This window comes from Gopherus flavomarginatus, chromosome 1 (assembly GCF_025201925.1).
Source record: "Gopherus flavomarginatus isolate rGopFla2 chromosome 1, rGopFla2.mat.asm, whole genome shotgun sequence".
Classification (NCBI taxonomy): Eukaryota; Metazoa; Chordata; order Testudines; family Testudinidae; genus Gopherus; species Gopherus flavomarginatus.
The window spans coordinates 271307178-271329657 of NC_066617.1; the positions used below are offsets into that span (position 1 = coordinate 271307178).

The following is a 22480-nucleotide window of genomic DNA, read 5'->3' on the forward strand; positions in this document are numbered from 1 at the left end:
TCCCCTAACCAGCCCTCCATACAATTTCCAAAACCGGATGCTGCCCTCAGGCCAAAAAGTTTGCCCGCCTCTGTTCTAAAGTATAGTGTGGTGATAGAAGTTAATTTGCTAATAGCCTAACCAGGTATTGTATAAAGTTTTATGCACTTAAGTGTACAAATAAAATAGTGCATACTGATATGCTTTAATAGCTGAACTATAAAGTTGTTTCACTTCTTAAAAAAAAAAATTTTTTTAGAAGTCAGTAAAGGTAAATGATGGCTTCCCAGTACCACAGAGCTGATGGAAGCAGCCAGATAGCCCAGGGGCTCTCAAAACTTAGCAGCTCTCACGGCAGTAGGCGCTATTGAGTGCCTTCATTTTCTGCTTGTGGAAGCAAAATAGCTCCTGGCTTAAGATTTATATGCAGGCACATTTCTCTCTTTTACATTTTAATACATTCAAATAACTTCTGAAGCATATTTATGCTAAAGCCAGTTAACCCAGTGCTGTGCATGTAGTTTATATAAGGCTGGTAATTGATTATTTCTCATGCTATAAGTTGGACAGTGTAGACGCCACTGGACGTGTTATGTTCCTCTATGATGGTCTGCACAGACCCAAATTTGGTGTGTTACAGAGTAGGATACCTGTGAGGAACAGGTGACTGACTGGGGGTGGGGGGCATGTCTTTTCATCTTGCTTTCATCGGGTCAGAGTTGAAGATGATTCTTACAGGAAAGTTGGTAGGCATTTGAAGCAGATGACCCCATACCATGTTAGAGATGCCAACAGTTAACATCTTTAACCTGGACAATGCTCTGATGAGCCTCAACTTCGAGCCTTCCCTATTCGTGTTCCATGTTCTAAAATGTAAGGGAATAGTGTTAGAGAATGAATTCATTATAAATCAATAGCATTTTTGTGTGGGAATTAGGTAGTAAATTCATCAGTGTTAGCTTTATTAGTACCCACTTTACAAAAAAAAAATTATGATGTTACTAAAACACCCTAGTGATATTGGAGACTACATTTCTTAATTCAGTCAGAATAAATTAGCAGGATAGTACTCAGGACCAGTCTTGCTACCTTCATTTGTCTGCATCACTTTTGTAGAGTAAGTTGAGAATCATTTTACAGATTTTGCCGAAAGTTACTTTATATATACAAAGTCTGTAAAGCGTGGCCAATAATACAAGAAAATAAATCTATAATTGTTCGGTTTGAGACTAGTTCAGTTGCATTTTTTTAATATACTGAAAATGAAATTGTATCATCATTTGCAATCAAATTTTAAATACAGAATTTTCCTTTACATAGTTCTAAAGAATCAAAGGAACTAAGTTTGTTAGTCTATAGAAGACAATTTAGAAAATGAATATAAAACTTGATCTTTTGATGGTACTATAAATATTTTTTCTTTCTTTAGAATATAAAATCTTTAAAGAAGAATGTTTAGCTCTCTAGATGACTTTAGGATTTTGCTTTTATTCAAGTCTGTTTTGTACCTGCTTACTAAAGCCAGTTTTAGTTTTACTAAAGCTGAAAATGCCACTTCCTGTTTCCATGAACTTTTGATGGGAGTTGTTTTGACTTCTTAGTCTATATATTTGTTTTAGGGTTTTTTTCTGGTATGTTGTTTTTACTATTTCTTTGGGCAGTGATGGTTTGTTATTCCATGTATCCAGTCTACTTTGCATTGTTTATCTCAAAATATTTTTTCCAGAAAATACCTCACTCATTCTCTCCTAGTGTAGTTCTTTCTTGCTACTTAAATGATACTCTGTAAAACTTGCTCTAATATTTTCTTTCTAGCATATAGATTTTTCCTGCTGAGAAATAGATACAGAATAATTTTGTACCATTTTGTTAGTGCACTCACTGTGTTTTGATTGGATTACTTCTGTGCAGTCAGCTCCTCTGGGGGTCCTTGTCTTCTGTTTTCCATCTGTATCAAGTTATCTAGTGGTGTCTCTCTGCTGCCAGTGTATCTGATATGTTGATCTCTCTACCATTCCTCTAAAGGAAGACATCAAGGGGTGTCATGTAAAACACTTGGCTCTCTCTAGCTGATTTTTGGACCCTAATAAGAATAGTATAGCATCAAGTCTCCTGCTTCCTGTAACTGTTGTCTTCTTTGTAATTGAAATATTGCTAAACAGGATGTGATGGTGTCATAAACAGATAGCTAAGGGTTAATGTCTCTTTCACCTGAAGCACCTGACCAGAGGACCAATCAGGAAACCGGATTTTTTCAACTTTGGGTGGAGGGAAGTTTGTGTCTGAGTCTTTTGTCTGTCTGCCTGCTTTCTCTGAGCTTTGGAGAAGTAGTTTCTACTTTCTAGCCTTCTGTTTCTAAGTGTAAGGACAAAGAGATCAGATAGTAAGTTATATGGTTTTTTTTCTTTGGTATTTGCATGAATATAAGTGCTGGAGTGCTTTGATTTGTATTCTTTTTGAATAAGGCTGTTTATTCAATATTCTTTTAAGCAATTGACCCTGTATTGTATCATCTTAATACAGAGAGACCATTGGTATGTATTTTTCTTTCTTTTTTTATATAAAGCTTTCTTTTAAGACCTGTTGGAGTTTTTCTTTACTGGGAAATTTCAGGGAAATTGAGTCTGAACTCACCAGGGAATTGGTGGGAGGAAGAAATCGGGGAGATCTGTGTGTTGGATTTGCTAGCCTGATTTTGCATTCCCTCTGGGGGAATAGGAAAGTGCTTTTTGTTTCCAGGATTGGGAACAGAGAGGGGGAGTCCCTCTGTTTGGATTCACAGAGCTTGTGTCTATGTATCTCTCCAGGAGCACCTGGAGGGGGGAAGGGAAAAAGGATTATTTCCCTTTGTTGTGAGACTCAAGGGATTTGGGTCTTGGGGTCCCCAGGGAAGGTTTTTCAGGGGGACCAGAGTGCCCCAAAACACTCTAATTTTTTGGGTGGTGGCAGCAAGTACCAGGTCCAAGCTGGTAACTAAGCTTGGAGGTTTTCATGCTAACCCCCATATTTTGGACGCTAAGGTCCAAATCTGGGACTAAGGTTATGATATGGTGTAGCAGCGGTGGGATATAGACAGAATCCAGAAGCCAGTAGGAATATTATATTTTTCTCTTCTCTGCTAAGGGCTTTTTAGCAAAGAGAAACAGTTGGTTTTAAAAGGGAACCAGAGAGAATTTTTTTTTTTTTGCTCTCTCTGGCAGTTTGTGGCTTGCATGTTAAGCGAGAAGCCATTAAGAGACTGTTGAGGGTCTTTTGTCACACAATAGCACTCCCATTGAGAGTCATTACCAGCACTATATGAATGCAAATAAAGTGGTTTTTCAGGTTTACTTAACATTGAAAATTAGCTAAAGGCACTGTTGCTAGGCAGACTTCAGGAGGCAACAGAGAACCTGCAGTTCAGAAGATAAACACCGGAGGGCACCCCAACACAAGAAAACAGGAATCATGACTTCTAAGGCAAAAATTGAGGCCGAAGAGCAATTCAAAGAAGCTGAACACAGGCGACAGATGGAGATGAAAGAAAAGGAAGAAAGCATCAAACTGGCAGCCTTCCAAAGAGAACAGGCAGCCCAAGAGGCAGCACACAAAAGAAAACTAGAAGAAGAAGAGGTGGCCTACCGAAGGAAACAAGCAGAAGAAGAGTTGGCCCACCGCCGAGAAATGGAAAAGCACCAAAAAGAGAATGAAGAGAAGGAAAAACAGAGAAAACATGAACTGGAGTTGGCAAAAGCTGGGCTGCATGTGCCAGCCAACCCTAACAACCCGGCGCCCATTATTGCTCCACAGCACAGGAAATTTCCCACCTACAAGGCAGGTGATGACACCGAGGCCTTCTTGGAAAATTTTGAAAGAGCCTGTCTTGGGTACAGCATTCCCGAAGACCAGTACATGGTAGAATTGAGGTCACAGCTCAGTGGACCTTTAGCAGAGGTGGCAGCTGAAATGCCTAAGCAGCAAATGAATGAATATAAACTTTTTCAAACCAAGGCCAGATACAGAATGGGGATAACCCCAGATCATGCCCGTCGGCGCTTCAGAACCCAAAAGTGGAAACCAGAGGTGTCATTTCCCAAACACGCCTACTACATTGCAAAAAACTATGAGGCCTGGATAACAGGAAACAACATTCAAACCTTGGAAGAACTGCACCTCCTCATACAAATGGAGCAGTTCTTGGATGGTGTTCCTGAAGACATCACACGGTACATACAAGATGGAAATCCCAAAGATATCGCTGAGGCAGGGGAAATTGGAGCCAAATGGATGGAACTGGCAGAAAGCAAGAAAGCTACTGTCAAGGGGAACGATTACCCCAAGGGGCACACAGACCATAAACCCTACAACCGAGGACAGCCAAAGACCCCACATACCACCGAAGTAAAGCCACAGATACCCTACCCTTCAACCTCACCAGTCTCCAGTAACTCACCTCGGCCCAGTGACCCATCAGATGGAAGATGCTTTAAGTGTAATGAACTGGGACATATCAAGGCCAGCTGTCCAAAGAACACCATGCGAGTGCAATTCATTACACCACCATCACACCAAAGATCCCCAGGCCCGGATGCCTCTCAAATACCCTTGGAGCGAAGGGAAAATTTGAGAGTGGGCGGAAAGAAGGTTACTGCGTGGAGAGACACGGGGGCACAAGTGTCAGCTATCCACCAGTCCTTCGTTGACCCCAAATTCATCAACCCAAAGGCCAAAGTTACAATTTACCCCTTCATGTCACAAGCTGTAGACTTGCCTACAGCTCAACTGCCTGTCCAGTACAAAGGCTGGTCAGGAATATGGACTTTTGCAGTCTATGACAATTATCCTATCCCCATGCTACTGGGGGAAGACTTGGCCAACCAGATGAGGCGGGCCAAGAGAGTGGGAATGGTTACACGTAGCCAAACCAAGCAAGCTTCCAGACCCATTCCTGTTCCTGAGCCGTCCACAGAGGCCCCGTCTGTGTTACCAGAGACCCAGACAGAGGTAGTGGACCCGGATTCCATGCCTCCCACTGAAACAGCCACAGCATCTCCAGTCCCAGGCCCGGAACTGGAACAGCAACCAGCACCAGCAAGTGCAACCACATCTTCAAACTCAACGCCAGAGGGCGCCAGCGAGCCAGAACTGGCAGAAGCAACAGACAGCCATACCCAAAAGGCTCAGCCAGAGCCTGAAATACGCTCAGGTGCACCAGCGAAGAGCGGTTCACCAGCAACGGAAACAACCCCATCACCTACATCGCTTTCAGAGGGACCAAGCCCAAGTCCACAGTCTGAGGAAGAACTGGTGACCCCAGCCTCAAGGGAACAGTTCCAGACTGAGCAGGAAGCGGATGACAGCCTTCAGAAAGCTTGGGCGGCGGCACGGAGCACCCCACCGCCTCTCAGCTCTTCTAATCAATCCCGGTTTGTTATAGACCAAGGACTTGTATACAAGGAAATTCTTTCTGGTGGACACCGGGAAGAATGGCAGCCGCAAAAACAGTTGGTGGTTCCAACTAAGTACCGGGGGAAGCTCTTAAGCTTAGCCCATGATCATCCCAGTGGCCATGCTGGGGTGAACAGAACCAAGGACCGGTTGGGGAAGTCCTTCCACTGGGAGGGGATGGGCAAGGACGTTGCCAAGTATGTCCGGTCTTGTGAGGTATGCCAAAGAGTGGGAAAGCCTCAAGACCAGGTCAAGGCCCCTCTCCAGCCACTCCCCATAATTGAGGTCCCATTTCAGCGAGTAGCTGTGGATATTCTGGGCCCTTTCCCAAAAAAGACGCCCAGAGGAAAGCAGTACGTACTGACTTTAGTGGACTTTGCTACCCGATGGCCAGAAGCAGTAGCTCTAGGCAACACCAGGGCTAACACTGTCTGCCTGGCCCTAACAGACATCTTTGCCAGGGTAGGTTGGCCCTCCGACATCCTTACAGATTCAGGGTCTAATTTCCTGGCAGGGACCATGGAAAAACTGTGGGAAACTCATGGGGTGAATCACTTGGTTGCCACCCCATACCACCATCAAACCAATGGCCTGGTGGAAAGGTTCAATGGAACTTTGGGGGCCATGATACGAAAATTCATCAACGAATTCTCCAATAATTGGGACCTAGTGTTGCAGCAGTTGCTGTTTGCCTACAGGGCTGTACCACATCCCAGTTTAGGGTTTTCACCCTTTGAACTTGTGTATGGTCACGAGGTTAAGGGGCCATTACAGTTGGTGAAGCAGCAATGGGAGGGGTTTACGCCTTCTCCAGGAACTAACATTCTGGACTTCGTAAGCAACCTACAAAGCACCCTCCGACACTCTTTAGCCCTTGCTAGAGAGAACCTAAAGGATGCTCAAGAAGAGCAAAAGGCCTGGTATGACAGACATGCCAGAGATCGGTCCTTCAAGGTAGGAGACCAGGTTATGGTCTTGAAGGCGCAACAGGCCCATAAGATGGAAGCATCATGGGAAGGGCCATTCACGGTCCAAGAGCGCCTGGGAGCTGTAAACTACCTCATAGCATTTCCCAATTCCTCACTAAAGCCTAAAGTGTACCATGTTAATTCTCTCAAGCCTTTCTATTCCAGAGACTTACAGGTTTGTCAGTTTACAGTCCAGGGAGATGATGCTGAGTGGCCTGACGGTGTCTACTACGACGGGAAAAAAGACGGTGGCGTGGAAGAGGTGAACCTCTCAACCACCCTGGAACGTCTGCAGCGGCAACAAATCAAGGAGCTGTGCACTAGCTTCGCCCCATTGTTCTCAGCCACCCCAGGACGGACTGAACGGGCATACCACTCCATTGATACAGGTAGTGCTCACCCAATCAGAACCCCACCCTACCGAGTGTCTCCTCATGCCCAAGCTGCTATAGAACGGGAGATCCAGAACATGCTACAGATGGCTATAATCCGCCCATCTACCAGTGCATGGGCATCTCCAGTGGTTCTGGTACCCAAACCAGATGGGGAAATACGCTTTTGCGTGGACTACCGTAAGCTAAATGCTGTAACTCGTCCGGACAACTATCCAATGCCACGTACCGATGAGCTATTGGAAAAGTTGGGACGTGCCCAGTTCATCTCTACAATAGACTTAACCAAGGGGTACTGGCAAGTACCGCTAGATGAACCTGCCAAGGAGAGGTCAGCATTCGTCACCCATGCGGGCGTGTATGAATTCAATGTCCTTCCTTTCGGCCTTCGAAATGCACCCGCCACCTTCCAGAGGCTGGTAGATGGTCTACTAGCTGGACTGGGAGAATTTGCAGTTGCCTACCTCGATGATGTGGCCATTTTTTCAGACTCCTGGCCCGAACACCTACTACACCTGGAAAAGGTCTTTGAGCGCATCAGGCAGGCCGGACTAACTGTTAAGGCCAAAAAGTGTCAAATAGGCCAAAACAGAGTGACTTACCTGGGGCACCAGGTGGGTCGAGGAACCATAAACCCCCTACAGGCCAAGGTGGATGCTATCCAAAAGTGGCCTGTCCCAAAGTCAAAGAAGCAGGTCCAATCCTTCTTAGGCTTGGCCGGATACTACAGGCGATTTGTACCACACTACAGCAAATCGCTGCCCCACTGACCGACCTGACCAAAAAGACCCAGCCAAATGCAGTTAAGTGGACTGATGAGTGTCAAAAGGCCTTTACCCAACTTAAGGCAACGCTCATGTCTGACCCTGTGCTCAGGGCCCCGGACTTTGACAAGCCATTCCTAGTAACCACAAATGCATCTGAGCGTGGTATAGGAGCAGTGCTCATGCAGGAAGCAACCGATCACAACTTCCATCCTGTTGTGTTTCTCAGCAAGAAACTGTCTGAGAGGGAAAGTCACTGGTCAGTCAGTGAAAAGGAATGCTATGCCATTGTGTACGCCCTGGAAAAGCTACGCCCATATGTTTGGGGACGGCGGTTCCAACTACAAACTGACCATGCTGCACTAAAGTGGCTTCATACTGCCAAGGGGAACAACAAAAAACTTCTTCGTTGAAGTTTAGCTCTCCAAGATTTTAATTTTAAAATTCAACACATCACAGGAGCTTCTAATAAAGTTGCTGATGCACTCTCCCGTGAGAGTTTCCCAGAATTCAGTAGTTAAAAAGTGTTCTTAAAATGTAGGAGTCTGTTACTTATATACTTAGGGGTATATGTAAAGGTGCATGTGTTGTATTAATCTGTTTATTTTAATGTTCTAGAAGGAAATCGCTGCCAGTGAGCTTCCCCACTGTCTGCAATTTGGGGGGCGTGTCATAAACAGATAGCTAAGGGTTAATGTCTCTTCCACCTGAAGCACCTGACCAAAGGACCAATCAGGAAACCGGATTTTTTCAACTTTGGGTGGAGGGAAGTTTGTGTCTGAGTCTTTTGTCTGTCTGCCTGCTTTCTCTGAGCTTTGGAGAAGTAGTTTCTACTTTCTAGTCTTCTGTTTCTAAGTGTAAGGACAAAGAGATCAGATAGTAAGTTATATGGTTTTTTTTCTTTGGTATTTGCATGAATATAAGTGCTGGAGTGCTTTGATTTGTATTCTTTTTGAATAAGGCTGTTTATTCAATATTCTTTTAAGCAATTGACCCTGTATTGTATCATCTTAATACAGAGAGACCATTGGTATGTATTTTTCTTTCTTTTTTTATATAAAGCTTTCTTTTAAGACCTGTTGGAGTTTTTCTTTACTGGGAAATTTCAGGGAAATTGAGTCTGAACTCACCAGGGAATTGGTGGGAGGAAGAAATCGGGGAGATCTGTGTGTTGGATTTGCTAGCCTGATTTTGCATTCCCTCTGGGGGAATAGGAAAGTGCTTTTTGTTTCCAGGATTGGGAACAGAGAGGGGGAGTCCCTCTGTTTGGATTCACAGAGCTTGTGTCTATGTATCTCTCCAGGAGCACCTGGAGGGGGGAAGGGAAAAAGGATTATTTCCCTTTGTTGTGAGACTCAAGGGATTTGGGTCTTGGGGTCCCCAGGGAAGGTTTTTCAGGGGGACCAGAGTGCCCCAAAACACTCTAATTTTTTGGGTGGTGGCAGCAAGTACCAGGTCCAAGCTGGTAACTAAGCTTGGAGGTTTTCATGCTAACCCCCATATTTTGGACGCTAAGGTCCAAATCTGGGACTAAGGTTATGATAGATGGACAGGAAGATTGAGTTCTCATACAAAAATAATGATAATGTACAATATTCTGAAATGCAAATATGCGTCTCTTGGAGTTGGGTGCCAGGCTGCATAAACTTGAAAATGTTAGGCTTACCATATTTTTGTAACAGAGGTTGTGTAACATTTGTACATTAGAACACTTGGACTGTACCTATCTAGATGTAGCATACCTCTTAGAGTTAACGTCTCCTGGTCAAGATAAATAGAATTTAAAAGCTTAAATCACTATTAAATACTAATTTAAGTACTCTTCCCATTTTACAGATGGGAAAACTGAGGCACAGAGGCTAAATAATTTACTGAGAGCCACAGTGGAAGGTTTGTGACAGAGCAGAAAATAGACCTCAGGTCTCCCAAGTCCCAAACTAATGCCCCAACCAGTGGACTTCTTCCCAAAATATATACTGTTGTGGCTTATCCCTAACTCTGGTGTTATATGTTATTCCTCTCAGTGGGCAAAATATGTGGATTGCCAATGATAGTACCACCATTCTAATTTCTGCTCAGTATATTTCTCTTCCCCTTTTTCATTTTTTCCCCCACCTGATAATGCCTGCCTTGTTTTCTGCATTTCTTTTAAAAATGTTTCTCTGATTTTCCCGACCCCTTACTTTTTCTTTTCTATAGAAAAAAAAAAAGCAATATTATTTTAGATGTGGAAGGGTTCTGCCTAACAGTTTAGTTTGTTTGTACAGCCTTTCCCTGAGTGTTAAGAGCATGAAGTAGAGAAAGATAAATAGGATTAGTTGCTTTTCTTCTGATTATTTTTCTCAAGATTTTTACCACAGAGACTGTTACAGTGGGAATCAAAAAGAGGTTCCCAAAATATGGTCTACAAAATATTTGCAGGTGGTCTGCAGAGAGGTGGCTGTTCTCATAGAACTGTCTGTTCCCTGCATTCCAACTGAGAAAAACAGAACAGAGGGATAAAATAGAGAGCCAAAGTAGACACTGTCACCTTCCCCCTCACCCCCTTTCGTCCCCAGTAAGGAATAAGAAGGTTTTGTCAAGGTTTGTAATGAACACTTTCTGGCCAAATTTCAGTGTTGGTAACTCCATCTTCATCTTCTCTGGCCTCAGAGTGGATAAAAATAGATGATTTTTTAAATTAAATGCAAATGTATTTTAAAAACTATTTAAAACTAAATTTAAAATTAACAGTTTATTTTAAGACCTAAACTTCTTATAATCTATGAAAATATTTTAAATATTAAAATATTAAACAGTATATGTTTGCCAACATTTAAAGAAAGTCAAACTGTTAAATCACCTTTTGACAGCAGTAACCTCTTCTGCAGATGCAAAAAGACTGTTTCTTCTTCGAGTGATTGCTCATATCCATTCCAGTTAGGTGTGCGCGCTGCGCGTGCACGTTTGCCGGAAACTTTTTACCCTAGCAACTCCAGTGGGCCTGCAGGTCGCCCCCTAGAGTGGCGACACTATGACACTCGATATATACCCCTGCCGGCCCGCCCGCTCCTCAGTTCTTTCTTACCGCCGTGTCGGTTGCTGGAACTGTGGAGTGCGGCTTGCTGTCCTCCACGTCCCTAGCTCTCCTTTGTATACCGTTAGTAGTTGTAGTTGTAAATAGTTTCAAAAACAGTTTAAAGTAGTATAGTAGTTAGTTGTCTATTGTATATAGTTACAGAACTTATTCGTGGGTTGGGCTGTTGCCCTTCCCGGCGCCCGGCACCGGGCTCATGCCTGGTTCGCTGGGCTTCAAGCAGTGCTCGGCATGCAAGAAGCCGATGCCAACTAGCGATCCCCACGACGCGTGCCTGAAGTGCCTGGGGGAATCGCACATCACCGAGAAGTGTCGTATCTGCAAGGCCTTTAAGCCTCGCACAAAGAGGGAGAGAGATCCAAGACTCCGCGCTCTCCTAATGGAAGCGGCACAGACTCCGGTACCGGCAGCGCAACCGGCCACCTCTACTCCGGCACCAGACCGTGCCGGCACCGGCAATACTCCCCGGCACCGTCCATCCCCGGCACCGGGACCCGATCCAAGACCCTCGACGTCTGCAACACCATCTCGGCAGGCTCGAGTGGAGCGCCCGGCACCTACCTTGGCCGCGGCACCGCCTGCAGGGCTGCTGTCGACTCCGGGCCTGGAAGGTCCGTCGAGTCCGGCCCCTCCTAGCTCCCCCTTGAGATCGGGGGTCGAGCTGTTAGTCCCATCTACGCCAGAGACCTTCGCCTCGGCATGGGACTTGATAGCGCTCACTGAGCCATCCCTGCCTCAACCCCTGGTACCCCGGGTGCGGGTGACGTCCAGAGGCAAGCCAATGCTGAGAGCGCTGTCTCCGGAGTCCAGGCACCGATCACCCCGGAGACGTGAATGCTCGCACTCTTGGCGCCGCTCGCAGTCCCGGCACCGTTCTCCTCGGCAGTACCAGTCGCACTCGCGGCGCCGGTCAACATCTGCACGGTCCCGGTCTGGCTCCTCTTACCACCGGCACCAAGACTCTAGGAGCCGTTCGCCTCGGCGCTCAGCTCCCCGGTCGACCTCCCGGCACCGAGCCGGTGGTAGGTCCCGGTCCCGATCGACCTCCCTGCACCACGTTGGTGGCAGGTCCCAGTCCCCAGTGCCATCCCGGCACCGCGCTGGACGCAGATCGCGGTCCCGCTCTCGGCACCGACCTCGACGCAGATCCCGATCCGGATCCCGGCACCGACTACCACACCGATCCCGGTCCCGATCCCGGCACCGGTGTGACTCACGGTACCGATCCTCGGCACCGAGAAGATCGTCGGCGCATAGAGAGGTCTATCAGCCTAGCTCAGCGCCTCCATGGCCTTCGAGGGAGCCATCTGTGTCCTCTCAGGCGAAGAGCACCTATATGCTGGGGCAGGACAGACACGCGGCCCTGTTTCAGGACCCTCCGCCTCCAGACTGAGGGCCTCAGCAGTGGGGGTTTTGGACCCCCTGGGCGTACCGCCAAGCCCAGGGTCCACAACATATTACTCCCCGCCCTGCGGCGGAACGCAGGCCGCCAGAGGCAACGGTGTCTCGCCCCCCTCCCTCCCCAGAAGCCGAGGACGGGTCCAGCCACCAGGACCCAGAGCTCCCTCCAGAGCCGGAGGTGCAGCCCCAGACAGAACCCCCCGTGGACGCTGTGCTACCAGGGGTCTCCTCGTCGTCTTCCCCTGATGAGGCGGTGGCAGGTACCTCGTTCTCCAGCCCTCCCCCTCTAGATCTTAGGGCACATCAGGACCTCCTCAGGCGCGTGGCGCAAAACCTGGACATACAAGCAGAGGAGGTCTCTGAGGTCGAGGACCCGGTGATGAGCATCCTCTCCGCCGATGCTCCCACCAGAGTGGCCCATCAGGACTATTCAGACCAACGCCACCACTATCTGGCAGTCACCGGCCTCCATCCCTCCAACCGCTCGAGGCGTGGAAAGAAGGTACATGGCCCCCTCCAAGGGCTATGAGTACTTGCACGTTCACCCGACGCCGTGCTCCCTTGTGATCCAGTTGGTGAACGATAGGGAGCACCATGGTCAAGAGGCCCCGGTGCCCAAGTCTAACGAGGCGAGGCGGATGGACCTCCTAGGCCATAAGGTCTATTCAGCGGGGGCGCTACAGCTCAGGGTCTCAAACCAGCAGGCCCTCCTTAGCCGCTACTCTTTTAATTCCTGGGTAGCGGCGGGCAAATTTAAAGAGCTGTTACCGCAGGACGCACATCAGGAATTTACCACCATTCTTGATGAGGGCAAAAAGGTCGCAAGGATCTCGCTGCAAGCCTCCTTAGATGCTGCGGACTCGGCCGCTCGGACCCTTGCCTCAGGGGTTACGATGCACCGCATTTCCTGGCTCCAGGTCTCTGGCCTTCCGCCAGAGCTCCAGCATACCATCCAGGACCTCCTCTTCGAAGGCCAGGGCCTGTTTTCCGATAAGACAGACCCCAGACTAAAGGACCTTAAAGACAATCGAGTCATCATACGGTCTTTGGGGATGCATACGCCTGCGACGCAGTGCAGGCCCTTCCGGCAGCAGAACCAGCAGCAGCAACGTCGGCCGTATCCTCAGTTCCGCCCGCGGCAGGACCTTAATAGGCGCCGCGGCAGGAACAGTAGGTGCAGACAGTCGGGTGGCCAAGCGGGGCAAAACCAGGGCTCCTCCAAGGCCCCACCCGGACCCAAGCCTTCTTTTTGAAGGTGCACCCGAGGGCGCAGTACCAGTTTCCCCTTCGGATCCTTCCCCGCAGTTTTCCAACCATCTTTCCTTTCCTCCAGGCGTGGACCCAAATAACATTGGACCGTTGGGTCTTGCGCACTGTACAGGCCGGTTACCGCCTGCAGTTTTCATCGCCCCCCCCCACCTTTGTCCCTCTTCAGGGACCCCTCTCACGAGCAATTCCTCCTTCAGGAGGCACAGACGCTCCTCGACAAGGGAGCCATAGAGGAGGTTCCAGAGAGCGAGAAGGGCAAGGGGTTTTATTCCCGCTACTTTCTGATCCCCAAGTCCAAGGGGGGCCTCAGGCCTATCCTCGACTTGTGAGAACTCAACAAGTATATGGTGAAATTGAAGTTCTGCATGGTATCCCTTGAGACCATCATCCCATCGCTGGATCCTGGAGACTGGTACGCCGCCCTCAACATGCAGGACGCTTACTTCCATATCGCCATATTTCCACAGCACAGGCGTTTCCTTCGCTTTGTGGTCGACCGCCAACATTATCAATTTGCGGTCCTCCCGTTTGGCCTCTCTATGGCCCCGAGGGTGTTCACGAAATGCATGGCAGTCATCGTCGCATATCTTCGGCGCAGCCGCATTCACGTGTTCCCCTACCTTGACGACTGGCTGGTCCGGGGCACATCGGAGCTGCAGGTCCGCGACCATGTCCGCAGGATCAGCAGCCTCTTTGTTGCCCTAGGCCTCGTGGTCAACGTGGACAAGTCTACTCTGCTCCCCACGCAGAGGATAGAGTTCATCGGGGCCGTTCTGGACTCTACCCTGGCCAGGGCCTTGCTACCCTTGCCCAGGTTCCAGTCGCTATTGGCCATCATTCTGCGCTTGCAGGCGGCCCCGCTGACTTCTGTAAGAACATGTCTGGCCCTCCTGGGCCATATGGCGGCCTATACGTTCGTGACAGCGTATGCTTGACTCCGCATGAGGCCTCTTCAATCTTGGCTCATCGCACAGTACCGGCCGGCCAGACATTCTTTGGATACAGTTGTCACCATCCCCCAAGGGGTACTGGACTCCCTCCGGTGGTGGCTGGACCAGTCCGTAGTCTGTGCAGGGCTCCCGTTCCATCCGCCCCAACCCTCGGCATCCCTGACGATGGACACCTCAGATCTGGGCTGGGGGGCGCACAGAGGCGCTCTGAGGATGCAGGACCTGTGGTCCCCTCGGGAGCTGGACCTCCACATCAACATTCGGGAGTTGAGAGCGGTCCGTCTTGCTTGTCAAGCGTTCGTCCATCACCTTCAAGGTCGTTGTGTCGCAGTGTTCACTGACAACACGACGACCATGTTCTATATCAACAAGCAGGGCGGCACCAGGTCTTCTCCCCTATGTCACGAGGCGATGCGGCTCTGGGAATTTTGTATAGCCCATGCCATTTACCTTTTGGCCTTTTATCTCCCGGGAGTACGAAACACTCTAGCGGATCGACTGAGCAGATCCTTCTGCTCACACGAGTGGTCCCTCCGCCTGGACGTCGCCCTCTCACTCTTCCAGAGGTGGGGTCGTCCCCGGATGGACCTCTTCACGTCCAGGGAGAACAGGAAATGCCAGACATTCTGCTCCTTTCAGGGTCGGGAGCCCAGGTCAATAGCGGATGCCTTCCTTATCCCATGGGCGACCCATCTGTTTTACGCGTTCCCTCCCTTTCCGCTGGTACACAAGGTCCTCCTCAAGGTGCGCAGGGACAGAGCTCGCGTGATTCTGATAGCCCCAGCGTGGGCCAGGCTACATTGGTACCCTATGTTGCTGGACCTCTCAATAGCCAGCCCAGTTGCCCTGCCCCTTCATTTGGACCTGATCACCCAGGACCACGGCAGGCTCTGTCACCCGGACCTTCGGTCTCTGCACCTCACAGCATGGCTCCTGCGTGGTTGACCGGCTCCGAGTTACGCTGCTCTACCCCGGTTCAGGAGATTCTCCTGGGCAGTAGGAAGCCTTCCACCAGGGCTACTTACTCAGCTAAGTAGAAGCGTTTCTCCTGTTGGTGTTCGGAGAAGGGTTTTCTCCCTACGGAGGTTCCCATCGCCATTATTCTGGACTACATCTGGTCCCTCAAGGCCCAGGGTCTGGTGATATCGTCCCTTTGCGTTCACCTAGCGGCTATCTCCGCGTTTCATCCCGGAGGGGACGGCCGTTCTGTCTTCTCCCACCCTATGGTGGCGAGATTCCTGAAGGGGCTGGAACGTCTCTATCCATAGATCTGCCCTCCTGCCCCTTCATGGGATCTCAGCCTGGTTCTAACTTGGCTCATGGGCCCTCCATTTGAGCCGTTAGCGACTTGCTCCCTACTCTACCTCTCCTGGAAGACCGCCTTCCTAGTGGCCATCACCTCAGCTAGACAGGTTTCGGAACTCCGGGCCCTCACGGTAGATCCCCCGTATACGGTCTTCCATAAAGACAAGGTGCAGCTGAGGCCACACCCTGCCTTTCTACCCAAGGTGGTCTCAGCTTTTCACATTAACCAGGAGATCTTCCTCCCCGTCTTTTTCCCAAAGCCCCATTCGTCCCGCAGGGAGCAACAACTCCACTCGCTAGATGTCCGTCGGGCGCTAGCATTTTATGTGGACAGGACCAAACCGTTCCGCAAGTCCCCCCGGCTCTTCGTGGCGGTAGCGGACCGAGTCAAGGGACTACCGATTTCCTCGCAGAGGATATCTTCCTGGGTAACCTCCTGTATCAGGACCTCTTATGACTTGGTCCACATTCCTGCGGGCCGTGTGACTGCACACTCTACCAGGGCACAGGCGTCATCGCTGGCTTTCCTTGCCCGCGTGCCGATCCAAGACATTTGTAGGGCAGCGACCTGGTCATCGGTCCACACATTCGCTTCCCATTACGCCCTGGTCCAGCAGTCCAGAGATGACGCTGCCTTTGGCTCTGCAGTGCTCCATGCCGCGACTTCTCACTCCGACCCCACCGCCTAGGTAAGGCTTGGGATTCACCTAACTGGAATGGATATGAGCAATCACTCGAAGAAGAAAAGACGGTTACTCACCTTTGTAACTGTTGTTCTTCGAGATGTGTTGCTCATATCCATTCCACACCCACCCTCCTTCCCCACTGTCGGAGTAGCCGGCAAGAAGGAACTGAGGAGCGGGCGGGCCGGCAGGGGTATATATCTAGTGCCATAGTGGCACCACTCTAGGGGGCGACCTGCCGGCCCACTGGAGTTGCTAGGGTAAAAAGTTTCCAGCAAACGTGCACGCGCGGCGCGCACACCAAACTGGAATGGATATGAGCAACACATCTCGAAGAACAACAGTTACAAAGGTGAGTAACCGTCTTTTTGTTCATTTCAGTTTATTCCAGTAGTTCACTTCAATAACTAGTTCATTCAAAGTTAATAAACCAATTTGGAGTTGAAATAGTAGGTAAGCTTACTTTCCTTTTACAATCTATCAATACAAACTAGATGTGAGAGATTGAAATCTACCAGATCTAGAATTTTGAAGGATATGGTGACCACAAACAACCAGATCCATTAATTAACTACCGATAATACTTCCTCTGTTTAATAAATCAGTTTGTTTTCAATGCAAAACATGTTTTGATAAACTTTCCTGTAAACTTTTTTCTCATATATCCCGCACATTAAAGGTAGCTTTTTATTTAATTAAAATAAATAGAAATGCTGTTTTTTGTGCATTTTTAATTGAATTTGCATTTCCATCCAAAAAGTTTGGCAGAAATCACAAGTAAAAAATTAATAATATAGTAAATAAGAAATGCATCATACATCATTTTCCAGCATAATAAAATAAAGTGAAAATTAAGAATATGAGTAAATGTAAATAATGTATATAGTTGCTTAAATAAATGAGTATAGATATACTGTATCCTGCTGGTTAGTGGGAAATAAAAGCACCAAATGTAAGGCTATAATTTAGTTGTAAACTAACTTGTTTTAATCATTACCAATATGAGAGCCAAGAAAATAACTAAAAAGTACAAATGCAAAGCATGATTAAAATAGATTATTTAAATCAAGGTTTCTGCTTGCTTATTTAAATCATGATTAAAGTCTGTGATTTAAATTGGTTTGATTTAAGTCAATCCACCCTTCTTGGCCTATTTGGCTGCATTTGACATAGTTGGCCATGCTCCTCCACTTGAAATTGTTTCATGCATGGGGGTTTTGTTGACTCCATCCTCTTCTTATTTCCTTCCTACCTCTTGGATAACTCCTTCAGAATCTGATTTTTTGGATCATCATTTCCTCTTCCTCTTTTGGTGTGGATTCCTTGGGCTCCATCCTTAGCTCCTTTTCCTCTACTCCCTCTAAAGCCTTTTTTGTGTGGGTAATCTCATTTGCAAACATGGTTTTGACCACCATCTTTATGGTGGACTCTAAAATCTACTTGTCTATTCTGGACCTGTCTCCCTTCATCAACTATAACATTGTGGACTGACTTTGATATCTCCGTTGAATGTCAAACTGTCTACTGAAACGTAACATTCTCAAAACTGAGTTTTTGATCTTTCCCCCAAAGCTCTTCCCTATCTTCCCTTTGTCTATCAGTAGGGAAAGCACCAGAATCCTCCATTTCACGTAAGCCTATAAAAGTGCTGCTGTTTGTATTATTGTAGTACCTGAGTCTCAGTCATGGACCAGGAGTCCATTGTGCTAGGCTCTGTACAAACACATGGTAAAAAAACGGTCCCTACCCCAAAGAAATTACAAGCTAAGTATAAGGCAAGAGACAACAAATAGATACATACCAACAAGGGAGTGCAAGGAAATAATGAGACAGTATTGGTCAGCATGATACAATGTGGTCTCAGAAACCAGCATTTTAGCTTTTACCAGGTTTTTTTTAGGTATCCCAACGAAGAAAAGTTCTTTAAGCACTTGTTCATGTCCATTCCATGTTAGGTGTGTGTGCTCACCACATGCACTGGTGCCAGAACTTTTTTCCCCAGTGATATCCGTAGGGCCAGCCATAGTGCCCTCTAGAATGGCACGCATACATGCCAGTATAAGAATGTCGCCTGTCTGCACCTGATAGCATGAATGCTGCATGTTTAAACTTTGAGGAACTGGCTTTCTCCAGACAAGTCCACCAGGTTATTTTGGAAAGCAGAAAACGCTGCACTAGAGCTACTTACCTGGCTAAGTGGAAGCGCTTCACTTGCCGAGTGTGAATCTCTCGGCACAGTCATCTTTGCAGTCCATCCTGGAATACCTGCTTCATCTGACAATCAGATGCTTCAAGGGCCTGGAAAGACTCTCTTTCCACACATCCGGGACTCAGTCCCCCCATTGGGACCTCAATGTAGTCCTTTCTAGGCTCAGCAGCTCTCCGTTTGAGCCCTCGACATCCTGCTCACTTCTACACCTATCATGGAAAATCGCCTGCCTTGTAGCGATCAGCTTGGCAAGACAGATCTCCGAGATCACGGCTGTAGCCTCAGAACCCCTTACATGGTCTACTACAAGGAAAAGATCCAGCTGCACCACTGGCCTTCAGACCAAAGGTGGTGTTGCACTTCTATGTCAACCAGGATATCTTCCTGCCAGTGTTCTTTCCAAAACAGCAAAACTTGAACGAGGAGAGGCACCTGCATACTTTCCATGTCAGACAGGCCTTAGCCTTCTACCTTGAGCGAACAAAGCCCCTGCGTAGGTCAACTCAGCTTTTCGTGGTGTTGGCTGACAGGATGAAAGTGATCCTAATATCATCCTAGAGAATTTTTTCCTGGATCACCGTCAGCCTTCATGCCTGCTATGAACAGGTGAAGGTTTCACCTCCACTGATAACAGCTAATTCCCCAAGGGCGCAGGCATCCTCAGTGGCAAGAAGAAAGTTAAGGCAGGGGGGCTCCTTATACCGGCGCATACACGTGCCATTCCAGAAGCGCAATAGCCAACCCTACAGATACACTGGGGGAGAAACTTCTGGCAACAGTATATGTGGCGAGCACACACACCTAGAATGGAGTGATCATGAGCAACATGTTAGGAGAGAGAGGCAACTATTTTTTTAAAGAAATGTTATGAAGGAGGATAATGGGTTACTTTTGGAAATGTTTATGGGGAACTTTTCTTGGGTGTAGTGGGCAGCATAGAAGAACGCATGAAGGTGCTTGTTTGAAAATGCAACAAATGAGTGATGGAGGCAGAAACTGATCTTTCAATACAGTGTAAGAAATGATAGGGAGGGAGGGATTTGGTCACTATAGGCCTTGAAAGTGTTGGAAACAATAGAGAGGAGGGAGCCATGGCATCATTTTTGACTCCTTGATCCCATATCCAGGTTGTATCTAAGTTGTACCTAAGTTGTACCTTTTGTTCTTGTGCAATGTTTCAGTGATTTGACTTTTCCTCTCTGCTTTCTCAGCCAAAAGTTTTGTCCAAACCATGATCATGTCAAGCCTTAACTACTGCTTAAGATACTGCAGTATCTTTCTTTGGCCTCAGTGGCTACAGTTTTGACTCCTTAAGTCCATTCAAAATGTTTGTTCTGTAGACATCTCTCTGACTAGATCACCCTCCTCTTTGGTTCTCTGCATTGGCTCCTGCCCTTCCAGTGCATCGTGCACATAAGTTTTATCATACCTTTTAAAACCCTTCACAGTTTTAACTTCATCTGACAAGGGCTAGGCAGGTGATGAGTTTTATGATTGTGGCTACTGATTGGATGAGAATTGTGCACACTGAATTTTTGTTACCCTATCTTTCCCATTCCCTGTTGAGACACCCTTGATTGTCTCACCATCAGTTACGATTAAAGCTAAGATTTTGTCATGGTTATTTTTAGTAAAAGTCAGGGACAGGTCACGGGCAATAACCAGAAATGCATGGAAGACTGTGACCTGTCCCTGACTTTTATTAAAAAATAACTATGACAAAATGGGGAGGGAGGAGGGTCCAGGGTTCCCCCCACCCACAGTGGCTGAGAGAGTGGGGTCCTCCCTGCAGCTGGTAGCAGCTTGGAGCTGTGGCATCTGCCTGTGGTGGCTGGGAGCTGCAGGGTCCCCCTGCCACCCACAGGGGCATCTGGGAGCTGCAGAGTCCCCATAATGCCTGAGGCTGTATGTGTCGAGGGAGTCTGCTTTCCACAGTGGCAACTGGGGGCTGAGGGAAGGTGTGTTCCACCTTCTGCAGTAGCATCTGGGGGCTGTGGGGTCTCCTCGGTGGGGCATCAGCTGATGGGGAGGGGGTTCCCACCACCTGTAGCAGCTGGGAGTTGTAGGGGGGCCCCAGCAGCTGACAGCTCATGTGCCGCCACCCAAGGTCTGAAGCGAAAATGTCACGGAGGTCTCTGGAAGTCACAGATTCTGTGACTTCCGTGACCTCCATGACAAAATCGTAGCTTTAGTTATGACATCTGTCTCTTTTTAAGATTATAAACTCTTTGGGGTAGAGATTGTAATTTTTCTATGTTTGTATAGTGCTTAGCATAATGGGGCCCCAGTCTCTTGGAGGCTACCACAAATTAAAATTGTATGCAAAATTTATTTAAGCAACAGTTATAGTTGTCAAAGTGATATAATGGGATTGCAGGTGGGAGTGGAGGTAGTCTGTGTAGTCATGAATAGGAGGTTGAGATGTGATGACCAGAACAACCTTTCTTAAAATGTAGTCTGTACTTGTTTTAAAAAAAGATAGACCTGGATTAAGATTACATGTCCCTTTTCGGATAGCTACAATTCTAAAGTACTAGCTGTACTGCAAAGGTAATTTGGCTGCTATATGCAGCCACTTCCCTACTACCTGAGGTGCATGTTTGCCAACAGACTTTAAAAAATGGTAAAATATCTATTTAAATTAACTCTCTTACAATGAAGATAAAATATATTTATCATTTTTGTCACCAATATTTTATTCTGACTTGCTCTAGTTTTGGAGTTGATGAGTAGGAATCCATAAGTTCCATACAAGTGGTGGGACACTCAAAGGAGTGATGTCAGTACTCAGCTATACACAGTCATCTATAGGTGTTCTTATTTTTCCTGCCACCCACAGAAAAACCACTTCTTTGGCAGTTGGAGGTTTTGGAATTTGCTATGATTGTGATTCCTAACATAGTTAACCTGTGGCTTCCTGAGTGATCTAGTGGACTTAGTATAGTTCTGAACTTTAACCTACATGCAAAGATAATTTTTGTTTGTGTAAAGCACCTTTGTTACAGTGATTTAAGAATGAAAAGTACTACAGTATATGAGAACTACATAGCACCAATCATTTTTGTCAAAACTTATACAAGGCATAAAATTATACAAAGCATCTTTCTTTGTGACATATGTATTGTTCTGTAGTAGGAGGGCTGGAGGACCATAAGTGGCCACAAGTTCACTCTTTACTATATAATGCTTAAAGCAGATATGGGTAAACTTTAAAGCTCAGTTTAATGGGGGAAAAAAACCCCATGGATTAGAACTAAATAGGTTACAACCAAGATTGTAGAATATTAACAATTTTTAAGACAACTTTTATTTGATCATAATGTTTAAATTATAAATATAAAATTGTGACTTTCTTATTTTTGGCAGAGTTCCAGAGATGCAGAAATCAAATTCAAAAGTGAAAGCAGAGTTAAACTTTTTGTCTTGGATCCAGATGCACAGGTTTGACATTTTAAAATAATAAATGTTTCTCGTTGTACAAAGTACAACGTATAAACAGTTTTCATTTTTGTTTCCTTTTAAAGAAACTTGACTTTTCGGGTATTGAACTAGAAGTGAAGCCATTTGAAGAGAAATTTGGGAAAAGGATTCTAGTGAAGTGTAATGACTTATCTTTCAATCTGCAAAGCTGTGTCGCTGAAAATGAAGAAGGACCAACAACAAATGTAAATACTTTATGTAAATACTTTGCCTTCATGTATCAGATATATATTAGTTAACCTCTTAATATTGGCATTAGTTGACAATGCACTTCAGACCAATAAATCTCAGATACTATTAGGAAGAAGGTGGGTTTTTTTGGGGTTTTTTTTGCTGCTGATTAATCTATTAAAATGAAAAAGAATGCATGAATCCTTTGTAAAGCTTTTGTAGCTGCTTCTTCCGTGCTGTTAATGAAAGTGTTTTATTTCTTCACTGTATTTTATATCATGGATATAATAGTCAAAGAATGGTGGCTCATCTTTGTAACTAATGTACAGCGGTACAGTAGACACATTTCCTTTGCATTTGTATGTCAATACACATCTGTATTTGCAGATAATCTTTTGGGGATGCT

At 46.8% G+C, this 22480-nt stretch overlaps 1 protein-coding gene across 17 annotated transcripts in view; it reads left to right on the top strand.

Annotated features, from left to right (window-relative positions):
• The window catches only part of DOCK9 (dedicator of cytokinesis 9), a 347564-nt gene that overhangs the window by 155725 nt on the left and 169359 nt on the right, over positions 1-22480 (top strand). For all 17 annotated transcript variants that reach the window (XM_050946717.1, XM_050946719.1, XM_050946627.1 and 14 more), the window contains exons 10-11: positions 21790-21864; positions 21948-22088. In XM_050946717.1, the coding sequence (XP_050802674.1) occupies positions 21790-21864; positions 21948-22088 (216 nt within the window). The remainder of the gene's footprint in view (positions 1-21789; positions 21865-21947; positions 22089-22480) is intronic.